The sequence below is a fragment of the Culex quinquefasciatus genome, chromosome 2 (assembly GCF_015732765.1).
Source record: "Culex quinquefasciatus strain JHB chromosome 2, VPISU_Cqui_1.0_pri_paternal, whole genome shotgun sequence".
Classification (NCBI taxonomy): domain Eukaryota; kingdom Metazoa; phylum Arthropoda; class Insecta; order Diptera; family Culicidae; genus Culex; species Culex quinquefasciatus.
Genome location: NC_051862.1, coordinates 166270218 through 166283762, shown reverse-complemented (window position 1 = coordinate 166283762; position 13545 = coordinate 166270218). Strand labels below are relative to the sequence as shown.

The 13545-nt window shown below is 40.6% G+C and overlaps 1 protein-coding gene across 3 annotated transcripts in view; it reads left to right on the top strand.

The window, feature by feature from the left end:
• The window catches only part of LOC6041960 (zinc finger protein chinmo), a 147530-nt gene that overhangs the window by 85081 nt on the left and 48904 nt on the right, over nucleotides 1–13545 (top strand). For all 3 annotated transcript variants that reach the window (XM_038258431.1, XM_038258432.1, XM_038258430.1), the window contains exon 3: nucleotides 2152–2434. In XM_038258431.1, the coding sequence (XP_038114359.1) occupies nucleotides 2320–2434 (115 nt within the window). In that variant the 5' untranslated portion in view covers nucleotides 2152–2319. The remainder of the gene's footprint in view (nucleotides 1–2151; nucleotides 2435–13545) is intronic.

Sequence of the window (13545 nt, the reverse complement as noted above, 5' to 3'; positions counted from 1 at the left end):
TTTGTAATTTCATTTTTTTGCTTGGAATAAAAGATTTTGTTTCAGGAAACAATGATTAATTTTACAGTAGTAATCTAGTAACTGGTGAATTGGTTTGTTTTCAATGTAATTTTTTGTGGCTGTAAGAAATACTACAAAGAGGAGATGTAATTTTACATCTTCATTTTCTTTGCCTGGGAAACCATAACCACTTACATAGATGGTCTATTATCTTTGTATTTCCCTCTGTTCATTTAGGTAAAATTACATAACAAAAATGTACTTTAAATTCTTTTCTAAGTTTTCCATTACCACTAATATACCTACTAACCTACTTGACCGAAATGTCAAGCTCATATATGCGTTTATCCTTATAGCGATCCATCGGTCTGATGGCCGAGTGGGCTAAGGCGCCAGTTCTTACTGTTGGTGCTGGGTTTGAATCCCGTCGGCTGCATTTTTTTGTTTTTGCAAAAAATGTACATGCAGTGTGTAATATTAAGTGTTTATTTTGACGAAGGTGATGTGCATGCTTTTGCATGCGATTTTACCATCGAATTTTTTGCTGTGAAAGCTTGGCAAAATGGGTTCAGCTTGTTTGAGGAAGCTTGAGCTAAGGATCTAACTTAATTTCATAAAAATCTCGACTATTTTTCTAAAACAAACTCCTTAAAACTTTCCCATTGTTCTAGATTAATGGCAGCCATAAGCTTCACAACCTTGTGCAACAGCAGTCCACCTCTAATCGTTCAAAATCTTGCAGGAGGAATAACTTGGGAGAAGGGAGCGGTTCGTCCTTCCCAAAAAAGTAAAACAACCCCTTAACCGTAGTAGATGGGGTGTAAAGTTTTACGTTCCCCCTCTTGAAAACAGGGCGATAAAATGCAATTTTATTACGGAATATTACAGTTTTTCCAGGGCGAAAACCGTTAAAAAGGCCCACCTCAGTTGCTGTGAAGGGGAATGTTGGTTAGCGGCAATAAAGTTGCAAGTGACAAAATGCCAATGGGTTGGGTCGTAAAATTGAAACACGGTGCGCTTTTGGGATGAAATTTGAAAAATCGATAGCACAACATTCCGAACCTTCCCCGCTTGATATAGATATCAAATTGAGATTTATGCTGCTCCAGGTTGGTTCAGGTTCAGGTTCCATTTTTGCAGAACGCCAGCTCATTCATATGCAACGACTGTGACGACGACGTTTGTGTACATTCTCAAGCTAACCCCTCCCCCTTCATCACCCCAAATCTTCTCCAAAACCTCCCCCTTCTGCCGCTGCAGCAATATCCCTAAGCTGCAGGGGATTTTCACTTTCACTTGAGGAGCAAAACTCGCCCGCCCCAAGAATACTGCATAATACAAGTTTCCTGAATATAAACGAAGCCCCGCGCTGCCGCTGCTCCACGTGCTGCCTACCTTGCAGGCGAAGGCAAAAGTGGATCGATGCAGCTTAGCAAACAAACGAAAATACGCAGACGACCTGCCTCCCCCCCCCCCCCCAGTTTGTAGGGGCAAGTGCTGCAAGTTTTATGTGGCAGCAACACACCGGCGGGTTTATGTATGCTTTACATAGGAAGGCACGGAAAGAAATTTTGATTTTTGAATGCGAAAATGTGTTTACGAATTTTGAAATTATAATTGTTTTTGATACAATTTTTAATCCCAAAAACTCAATTCAACTTGTTGAAGATCGTTATCGAATATTTTCAAAACTGACACAAACATTTCTTTCCGTGTTTCCTTGTCAAAAGAAGAAAACCAAGCACGCAGAGAAAAAGCATTCGGTGTATGCTAATTTGGGTAGAGAGTCGTCGTCGTCGTCTTCTTTGGGGCACATTCTTGCTGCTGCTGCCTTCTTCCAGGTCAAGGGTCGTTTGTGCAATGGGTAAAGTTTGGCCACCCTTTTTCGGAGAGTGGGCAGATCCGATGGGGGGTGGGAGCTCGTTATGTTGGGGTTCATTGCAACGAGGCTGTCGCATAAAATATTCAACGGAAATGGCAGTGCTGCGTTTTGGGACGAGAATATCTGAGCAGAGGGAAGTTTTTTTTAAAGGATTGCGACGTCGCTTATTTTGTTTAGGGGTAGGAGATGTTGTGCTTCGTTTATATTTTAGATTTATTGTGTTATTTACTGTTCTAATAATGATTCAAATTTTCTTTTCTTCTTTCCAGAATTCCATCACTTCCCACCCCCTTCTTCCTGGCATCCCGTGTCCTGCGCCGCTGCAGCCGGCTGCAGCCAAAGTGGTCAAGCTGAATTCGCCACCGGCCCTCCTCGGCAGCACCAGTAGCAATCACCATCTCATCCGCCATCCTGCGCCAGCAGCCCCCTTTGCCACGATGGATCAGCAGCAGTACTGCCTCAAATGGAGCAACTACTCGTCGAACCTGGCGGCGGCCTTCTCCAACCTGTTCGACTCGGCGACGCTGACGGACGTCACGCTGGTCTGTGGAGGTGAGTGTCGAGATTTTTTTTTATGTGAGGGAAATTGAAATTTTCCGAATTCGTGGATTCCGATTTGGCAAAGTAAAACCCTTTTGGTTCAGATTTTAAGTGTTGAAACAAAATATGGGAAATTTCGCTAGAAATGAGAAGTTCGGTATTGCTGTCGCAGAATGAAACAAAATAAACTATTGGTCAATGTTTTCAGCTATCCTTCAAAACTTACTTTTGAAATAGAGAAGAAATAGCAAATGTTCAAGATTAAGATCAACATTCTTTAGAATTCAAAACACAATTAATGTTAAATATCACCTTGATAATGTGGATTTTGATGTTAAAATTCTTAAAACTATTTTAATTGAAATCATGAAGCTGTAACACGCTTCGATACAATTCAATTCTCACAAACTTCTATAAGGCCATTGCAAACTTTATGAACTACTGCTTTTCATATGTTTATAGGACCTTAAAAAAAATCTGGAACTAATTGTGAACTATTTAAAAGACACTGAATACGTCTATTTTTTTAATTTTTATCGAGTAAGGAACATCAAGCCTTTTCTAAAAATTTCGAATTATGGGACCACAGATCGAAAAAAAAACCTTAGCAAAAAATATTTTCTTAAATTGATTGAGCATTTGTGATACTTTTAGCATCATCATTTCAAAATTTGGACTTAAAATTTTAAGAAAAAAATGTGTTTGCCCCTAGCCCCAGTCGATCATATTTGAGGGACAAACTTTTTAAATGAAATTTGTAACAGCCTATATTTGAAAGCGAAAATAATAAATTATCTGAACACTTGTGAGATTTTTCATTTCCAAAAAATCAAATAAGTACCCAGAAAAAAATTTCATATTATTACCCTGGTTAGACAGAACAATGAAATTTACCTTAATTTCGATCAAAAGAACATATTTTGAAATGTTTGTTTTGAATTTATTTTTAATAATTGAAAAAATCTAAATTAAAATAATCAAAATAAATTAAGACCAATGCAAATGTCGAACCAAATTGTTATTTCCCTCCTTTCAAAATTTTCTCAAAAATCAGAGGGCAAAGATAATTATTGCTCAATTGTGTTTTTTTCCCAAAAAAAACTTGTTTATCGACTACTATTGCGAACACATTGTATGACTACCATATTTGCAGCTTTTCTATGCTATTGATCTATTTGTGAAATTGAGTATCTTTTTCTAAATGCTTTGAACGAAACCTGTAGAAATCAGTTTTTGGCACTTTTTCAGAAACCTTCTTCTTTTTAATTCGATTTCAACTTAGACTTATGAATATTGTTTACAAATTAAATCAACATGATAAAACAAATCAACATTTAAAATTATGTTTTTTTTAAATAACTCAAACTTTTATTGAAAATTGTATTAAAATAAACAAAAAACGAATTAAAAGGCTTTTTTCTGCTTGGATAGCAGTTTAAAGCTTGTATGTGATCGTTTTAAATTAATTATAATTTTAATGTAATTTTGATGCACAGCAAAGCAATTTAAAAAATACTTGAATTATTTGAAGTATAGAAAATAATTAATAACAAATGATGATTTGGACTGGTGTGTAATGCATTTTGATTTTTTTCTTTTAACAATTTTATGACGATGGCTTACATTTTAATTATTTCTTGCCGTCAGAGCCAAGGGACAAACAATTTGTAAAAAAATATGCGCATCGGCCTTCATTAGAAAAAAGTCCCTAGCATTTTCTCTTTTTTGTCATAAAAGTTGTTGTTTCAGCTCCTTTAAATGGTATAGAAAAATTAAATGATTTTAAAAACAGATATAAAAAAACATACATTTGATAGCTCAAAACTTAATTTAAATTGTAAGACTATTTTTCAAAAAAATGCTGCAAACACCAAATCGATCAGGAATGCAGAAAAATCTAAAAATATAGAATTAAATGGGATATCGGTGAAAATTTAATAAAAGTCCAATAGAATGTTTTGCGGTAAGAAACACGGTGTGGCTGGAACAAAATATTATAAACCGAGATACCCCATCGGAGATTTATGCGTAGAAAGTTGTGTTTTACCGGCCTGAATTAGAATCTATGAATATGAGAATATTCTATAGGTGAAAGTTGCGTTTTTCAAAATATTCAGGTTTTTAATTTTTGGTACGGATTTTTAATTGATTTGGCCTTATACGTGGATCGATCTTTAAAATTTATTTTTTGTAACCAATTTAAATAAAATTCTCTCACCTTCAAAACGCTTTTTGGGGTTTGTGAATCCGTTTTGACTGTCAAAATATATTCCACTTAAAAGACAACCATATTTTGACTGATTTTTTAGTGATAAACATGGTCTCAGAGGTTCAAGATCAAACGAAGTTCGCATAAAAGATTGATGTCTTTAAAGTGGAATATCTTTTGACAGTTAAAACGGATTAACAAACCCTAATTAGCGTTTTGAAGGTGAGAAAATTTTCTACAAATTGGTAACGAAAAATATTTTTTAAAAGGTCGATCCACCTATAAGCCAAATCAATTAAATATCCGTACCAAAAATCAAAAACCATAAAATTTTGAAAAACGCAATTTTCACCAACAGAATATTTTCATATTTATAGATTCTGATTCAGGTCGGTAAATTATTTTTTGCCTTTTTTTCGTTTTTTTCGTTTTTTTGAATGTCGAATATTTTTTCCAACATATAATTTTTTGCGTATACATTTTGGGGATTCAACACATCACTAATTATTAGGGAATTTTTTTTTTTGAATTAAATATAATTTATTGAATCTTTCTTATAATAATTACATTTGGTTTACATAATAAGTGGTCAGCTGTGGCTCTTCAGCTTTAGTTTGCTTTTCGTGATTTAAACACTGTTCATTTTCTTAACTTTAAAAGTATATGATTTATCATTTTTGTAACACTAGGTACAATGAGAAAAAAAATTTAAGAAAACATAACCTAACCTAAAACTAACTTTATCTTACCATAAACTAAACCAATCCTTGAATCAAGGGGTATTCAGAAATAGCACATTTTTCCCTGAATTTCAAACATTTTTCTTGAATCTTCTGATCCAACATTTTTACTTCTGCTAATTCATGAACCTCACTTGATCTTGTCCAGCCAGGAACATTCAAAACCATTTTGAGTACCTTGTTTTGGACACGCTGGAGCTTCAATTTATGAGTTCTAGCGCAACACTCCCAAACAGGTACTGCATACTCAATAACGGGGTAAATTATTTGTTTGTAAACTGCTAGCTTATTTTTCAAAGATAGCTTTGATTTTCTGTTAATTAAAGGATACAAACACCTGATGAGAATGCTGCACTTGTTCAATATTTTATCTACATGCTGCCGAAACAATAGTTTCGAGTCAAGTATGAGACCTAAATAGACAACTTCCTTTGACCAGGGTATCGAAACATCATTCATTTTTATCAAAACATCATCCTTTGGGGCAAATCTGGCCGATTTGGAAAGTGGAAAAATGATGGTTTGAGTTTTGGCTGCATTTATGCGAATTTTCCAGTCGCCAAAGTATTCGGAAAGAACGTCAAGACCCTTCTGAAGGCGGCCAACTAAATATCTGGTTATTTTACCCTTATAAATAACGGCAGTGTCATCAGCAAAAAGTGACAACACACCATTACCAGGAAGAGTAGGCAAATCAGATGTAAAAATATTGTACAGAAGTGGGCCAAGAATACTTCCTTGGGGAACCCCAGCATCAATGCTGAATAATCCAGAAGCAATCCCATTCAGAAAAACCCTGAACGATCTCTCCGAAAGATAGTGCTGGATAATTTTGATAAGATACATTGGAAAACCGTATAAATACAGTTTATGTATCAAACCATCATGCCAAACATTGTCAAAAGCCTTCTCAACATCCAACAAAGCCATAGCAGTTGATTTAGACTCAAGCTTGTTCTGCTTGATGATTTTGGTTACTCTCGTAAGCTGATGAGCAGTATTATGTCCCTTTCGGAAGCCAAACTGCTCATTCAAAATTATATTATTATCGTTGGTAAAATCCAAAAGCCTTGAATAGATGACCTTCTCAAAGAGTTTGGACAGACTACTCAAAAGACTAATGGGACGATAACTTGTTGGCGATGTTGGATCTTTTGAGGCTTCAAAATTGGTATGACTTTGCCCAGTTTCCAATTGGTGGGGAAGTAACCAAGTTGCAAACATTTATTGAAAATATTGGCTAGATGTTGAAAGAACTGATCACTCTGTTTTTTCAACACTAGATTAAAAATGTTATCAAAGCCTGGAGCTTTCATATTTTTCATTTGTTTAACTGCAACTTTGACTTCCTCACCAGAAACATGGGAATCTGCAGGAAATTCAAAGGTAGAGTTATTGATTGTTGAAATACTATTGGCAACTGATGTTTCTTTGCGGCTGGTCATGGAAGCGCCAAGATTATGAGAACTAACAAAATGAAGCCCAAGTGCAGATTGTTATCCGAGCATTCGTTGGTGAAGGTTGTCTGAATCAACATGACTCGTCGCGTCCCGGCGCAAAACGCCGGCAATATTGCCCTACCTGCGGCTCAAGCAGGCAAAAAAGTGGGAATTTCCAAAAGGAAGGTTGAGGCCTCAACTGATGGCCAAAAACCGGGGATTTCCAAAAGGAAGGTGCTTTTGGAAGTGACATCGAACAGCAAAAAGACGAAAAAGAGCGACGGTACTGTACCGATGGATGAGGAGGAGGAGAACTCTTCGTCGCACGAGGAGCAGCTATTGAAGAACAACAAGTTCGCTGGACTGCCTGACGAGGACCAGGTAGCGGAAGCAAAGGAGAATGAAGTGAAACAGCGAAAGGAGAAACTGCCTCCTTTTATGTGAGGCAATCAGCAGCAACGATCGACTTTCGAGCGGGGCTGGTTGAACTCATCAAGTCTGGGAAAGTCCTAGGCAACATTCGTCTGTGTCAGGACGGATTTAAGGTGCTGGTGCAATCCAGGCAGCACTATCAACTGGTCAAGGACTACTTGACCGAAAACGAGGCGGAGTACTTTACCCATGATGTCGTCATGGATAAGCCGTACAAAATCGTCGTCAGAGGTCTGTACGACATGCCAGTGGAGGAATTAGCTGCCGAGCTAAAAGTTTTGAAACTGGATGTGTTGGCCGTGCACAAAATGAGCCGACGCAACAAAGACATCAAGTACCGTGACCAGCTCTACCTGCTGCATTTGGCTAAGGGATCGACGACGCTTCCTGAGCTGAAGGCAATCCGAGCGGTTTTCAACATTATCGTGTCGTGGGAGCGATACCGACCAGTGCACCGTGACGTCACACAATGCTTCAACTGCCTGGGCTTCGGGCACGGAGGTAAGAACTGCCACCTGAAGCGTCGTTGCGCCAAATGTGGTACCGATGCGCACATCACATCCCAGTGCATCCAAGATTCGCTGGTGAAGTGCCTCAACTGCAACGGTGAGCACTCGTCAACCGACCGAAAGTGCCCCAAGAGAGCTGAGTTCGTGAAAATTCGGCAGCAAGCATCGACGAAGAATCAGCCTCAGCGTCGTAGAACTCCTCCAGCCCTGGTGGAGGAAAATTTTCCACCTCTTCAACCGCGACGCCAGGTCCCAAACTTGGCACCGTTGCCGTTGGATCCCAGGAAGAGAGCTGAGATGAATCATCCACGGCCGGGTTCCAGCCAGGAGCCGAGACCGCCACCACCGGGCTTCAGCCAGGAGCCAAGACCAACCCAAGAACCAGCAGTTGAGGAAAATGGTAATGATCTTTACACCTCAACCGAACTCCTCAATATTTTCAAACAGATGTCCGCTGCACTGCGTGGATGCAAAACCAAGACCCAGCAGATTGAAGTGCTGACCTCGTTCGTCATCCAGTATGGATCGTAGGTCCCTCAAGCTGCTGAATTGGAACGCTTGCTCCATTAGGAGGAAGAATTTAGAGCTGGTGGATTTTCTTCGCGAGAAGGAGATCGACGTAGCTGCCATCACGGAAACTCATCTGAAGCCCGGTGAAAAAGTTTATCTGCAAAACTACAAGATCGCGACGCAGCTCGACAGGACCACCTCTGGAGGAGGAGGTGTGCTTGTCGCTGTTCATCGTGATCTCAAGCCACGCCGGCTGCCACACTTTAAGCTGGACATCATCGAGGCCGTTGGGGTGGAAATTCCCACTTCGGTTGGCCCAGTACTCTTCATTGCTGCATACTGCCCACGTCAGGTGAATGCCAGAGATGGTTCAGCAGCAAAACTGAAGAGCGATATCCAGAAGCTGACACGGCGGAGCGCAAAGTACATCATCGCTGGTGACCTCAACGCGAAGCATGAAGTTTGGGGCAACAGCAGGAGGAATCGGAACGGAGTGATTCTGCACAACGATCTGCAAAACGGATACTACAACGTTGTGAGTCCGGATCGTCCAACGAGGGTGGCTCGGTCTGGGAATCACTCAATCATCGACTTCTTCATTACCAATATGGCTGAGAACGTGGCTCATCCTGAGGTGTTTGAAGAGTTGAGTTCTGATCACTATCCGGTGGTTGTGGAGGTTGGAGCTTCCGTTACTCCGCAGCGGCAACCAACCCGGAAAGATTACCACAACGTTGACTGGCAGCAGTTTCAGCAAGTGGTAGACAGCAACATCGACTATGATCAACACCCGGAAACTTCTGCCGATATTGATCGTTCGCTGGAGGTGATCCAGCAGGCTATCAACCAAGCAGAGGCTGCCAACGTTCGGGAGGTTCCTGTTAATTTTAAGGTAACTGATATTGACGTAGATACTAAACACTTGATTAGACTTAGGAATGTTTATAGGAGACAATATCAACGGACTGGGGACTATGACAAAAGATTTCAGTGAACAATTTGAACAAAATCATACAAGACCGACTTGACAATATCAGAAATCAAGAATTTTCAAAACATGTAAGCCAGCTTGGGAATTATTCAAAACCATTTTGGAAACTTTCAAAAGTTCTTAAAAACAAACCAAAGCCTATTCCTCCTCTTATTGTTGAGGATTCTCCTTTGATTACATCTGAGGAAAAGGCAAATGCACTTGGGCTTCATTTTGTTAGTTCTCATAATCTTGGCGCTTCCATGACCAGCCGTAAAGAAACATCAGTTGCCAATAGTATTTCAACAATTAATAACTCTACCTTTGAATTTCCTGCAGATTCCCATGTTTCTGGTGAGGAAGTCAAAGTTGCAGTAAAACAAATGAAAAATATGAAAGCTCCTGGCTTTGATAACATTTTTAATCTAGTGTTGAAAAAACAGAGTGATCAGTTCTTTCAACATCTAGCCAATATTTTCAATAAATGTTTGCAACTTGGTTACTTCCCACCAATTGGAAGCTGGGCAAAGTCATACCAATTTTGAAGCCTCAAAAGATCCAACATCGCCAACAAGTTATCGTCCCATTAGTCTTTTGAGTAGTCTGTCCAAACTCTTTGAGAAGGTCATCTATTCAAGGCTTTTGGATTTTACCAACGATAATAATATAATTTTGAACGAGCAGTTTGGCTTCCGAAAGGGGCATAATACTGCTCATCAGCTTACGAGAGTAACTAAAATCATCAAGCAGAACAAGCTTGAGTCTAAATCAACTGCTATGGCTTTGTTGGATGTTGAGAAGGCTTTTGACAATGTTTGGCATGATGGTTTGATACATAAACTGTATTTATACGGTTTTCCAATGTATCTTATCAAAATTATCCAGCACTATCTTTCGGAGAGATCGTTCATGGTTTTTCTGAATGGGATTGCTTCTGGATTATTCAACATTGATGCTGGGGTTCCCCAAGGAAGTATTCTTGGCCCACTTCTGTACAATATTTTTACATCTGATTTGCCTACTCTTCCTGGTAATGGTGTGTTGTCACTTTTTGCTGATGACACTGCCGTTATTTATAAGGGTAAAATAACCAGATATTTAGTTGGCCGTCTTCAGAAGGGTCTTGACGTTCTTTCCGAATACTTTGGCGACTGGAAAATTCGCATAAATGCAGCCAAAACTCAAACCATCATTTTTCCACTTTCCAAATCGGCCCGATTTGCCCCAAAGGATGATGTTTTGATTAAAATGAATGATGTTTCGATACCCTGGTCAAAGGAAGTTGTCTATTTAGGTCTCATACTTGACTCGAAACTTTTGTTTCGGCAGCATGTAGACAAAATATTGAACAAGTGCAGCATTCTCATCAGGTGTTTGTATCCCTTAATTAACAGAAAATCAAAGCTTTCTTTGAAAAATAAGTTAGCTGTTTACAAACAAATAATTTACCCCGTTATTGAGTATGCAGTACCTGTTTGGGAGTGTTGCGCTAGAACTCATAAATTGAAGCTCCAGCGTGTCCAAAACAAGGTACTCAAAATGGTTTTGAATGTTCCTGGCTGGACAAGATCAAGTGAGGTTCATGAATTAGCAGAAGTAAAAACGTTGGATCAGAAGATTCAAGAGAAATGTTTGAAATTCAGGGAAAAATGTGCTATTTCTGAATACCCCTTGATTCAAGGATTGGTTTAGTTTATGGTAAGTTTAAGTTAGTTTTAGGTTAGGTTATGTTTTCTTGACATTTTTTCCTCATTGTACCTAGTGTTACAAAAATGATAAATCATATACTTTTAAAGTTATGAAAATAAACAGTGTTTAAATCACGAAAAGCAAACTAAAGCTGAAGAGCCACAGCTGACCACTTATTATGTAAACCAAATGTAATTATTATAAGAAAGATTCAATAAAGTATATTTAATTAAAAAAAAAAAAAAAGCCCAAGTGCATTTGCCTTTTCCTCGGATGTAATCAAACGAGAATCCTCAACAATAAGAGGAGGAATAGGCTTTGGTTTGTTTTTAAGAACTTTTGAAAGTTTCCAAAATGGTTTTGAATAATTCCCAAGCTGGCTTACATGTTTTGAAAATTCTTGATTTCTGATATTGTCAAGTCGGTCTTGTATGATTTTGTTCAAATTGTTAACTGAAATCTTTTGTCATAGTCCCCAGTCCGTTGATATTGTCTCCTATAAACATTCCTAAGTCTAATCAAGTGTTTAGTATCTACGTCAATATCAGTTACCTTAAAATTAACAGGAACCTCCCGAACGTTGGCAGCCTCTGCTTGGTTGATAGCCTGCTGGATCACCTCCAGCGAACGATCAATATCGGCAGAAGTTTCCGGGTGTTGATCATAGTCGATGTTGCTGTCGACCACTTGCTGAAACTGCTGCCAGTCAACGTTTTGGTAATCTTTCCGGGTTGGTTGCCGCTGCGGAGTAACGGAAGCTCCAACCTCCACAACCACCGGATAGTGATCAGAACTCAACTCTTCAAACACCTCAGGATGAGCCACGTTCTCAGCCATATTGGTAATGAAGAAGTCGATGATTGAGTGATTCCCAGACCGAGCCACCCTCGTTGGACGATCCGGACTCACAACGTTGTAGTATCCGTTTTGCAGATCGTTGTGCAGAATCACTCCGTTCCGATTCATCCTGCTGTTGCCCCAAACTTCATGCTTCGCGTTGAGGTCACCAGCAATGATGTACTTCGCGCTCCGCCGTGTCAGCTTCTGGATATCGCTCTTCAGTTTTGCTGCTGAACCATCTCTGGAATTCACCTGACGTGGGCAGTATGCAGCAATGAAGAGTACTGGGCCAACCGAAGTGGGAATTTCCACTCCAACGGCCTCGATGATGTCCAGCTTAAAGTGTGGCAGCCGGCGTGGCTTGAGATCACGATGAACAGCGACAAGCACACCTCCTCCTCCAGACGTGGTCCTGTCGAGCTGCGTCGCAATCTTGTAGTTTTGCAGATAAACTTTTTCACCGGGCTTCAGATGAGTTTCCGTGATGGCAGCTACGTCGATCTCCTTCTCGCGAAGAAAATCCACCAGCTCTAAGTTCTTCCTCCTAATGGAGCAAGCGTTCCAATTCAGCAGCTTGAGGGACCTACGATCCATACTGGATGACGAACGAGGTCAGCACTTCAATCTGCTGGGTCTTGGTTTTGCATCCACGCAGTGCAGCGGACATCTGTTTGAAAATATTGAGGAGTTCGGTTGAGGTGTAAAGATCATTACCATTTTCCTCAACTGCTGGTTCTTGGGTTGGTCTTGGCTCCTGGCTGAAGCCCGGTGGTGGCGGTCTCGGCTCCTGGCTAGAACCCGGCCGTGGATTATTCATCTCAGCTCTCTTCCTGGGATCCAACGGCAACGGTGCCAAGTTCGGGACCTGGCGTCGCGGTTGAAGAGGTGGAAAATTTTGCTCCACCAGGGCTGGAGGAGTTCTACGACGCTGAGGCTGATTCTTCGTCGATGCTTGCTGCCGAATTTTCACGAACTCAGCTCTCTTGGGGCACTTTCGGTCGGTTGACGAGTGCTCACCGTTGCAGTTGAGGCACTTCACCAGCGAATCTTGGATGCACTGGGATGTGATGTGCGCATCGGTACCACATTTGGCGCAACGACGCTTTAGGTGGCAGTTCTTACCTCCGTGCCCGAAGCCCAGGCAGTTGAAGCATTGTGTGACGTCACGATGCACTGGTCGGTATCGCTCCCACGACACGATAATGTTGAAAACCGCTCGAATTGCCTTCAGCTCAGGAAGCGTCGTCGATCCCTTAGCCAAATGCAGCAGGTAGATCTGGTCACGGTACTTGATGTCTTTGTTGCGTCGGCTCATTTTGTGCACGGCCAACACATCCAGTTTCAAAACTTTTAGCTCGGCAGCTAATTCCTCCACTGGCATGTCGTACAGACCTCTGACGACGATTTTGTACGGCTTATCCATGACGACATCATGGGTAAAGTACTCCGCCTCGTTTTCGGTCAAGTAATCCTTGACCAGTTGATAGTGCTGCCTGGATTGCACCAGCACCTTAAATCCGTCCTGACACAGACGAATGTTGCCTTGGACTTTCCCAGACTTGATGAGTTCAACAAGCCCCGCACGAAAGTCGATCGTTGCTGCTGATTGCCTCACATAAAAAGGAGGCAGTTTCTCCTTTCGCTGTTTCACTTCATTCTCCTTTGCTTCCGCTACCTGGTCCTCGTCAGGCAGTCCAGCAAACTTGTTGTTCTTCAAAAGCTGCTCCTCGTGCGATGAAGAGTTCTCCTCCTCCTCATCCATCGGTACAGTACCGTCGCTCTTTT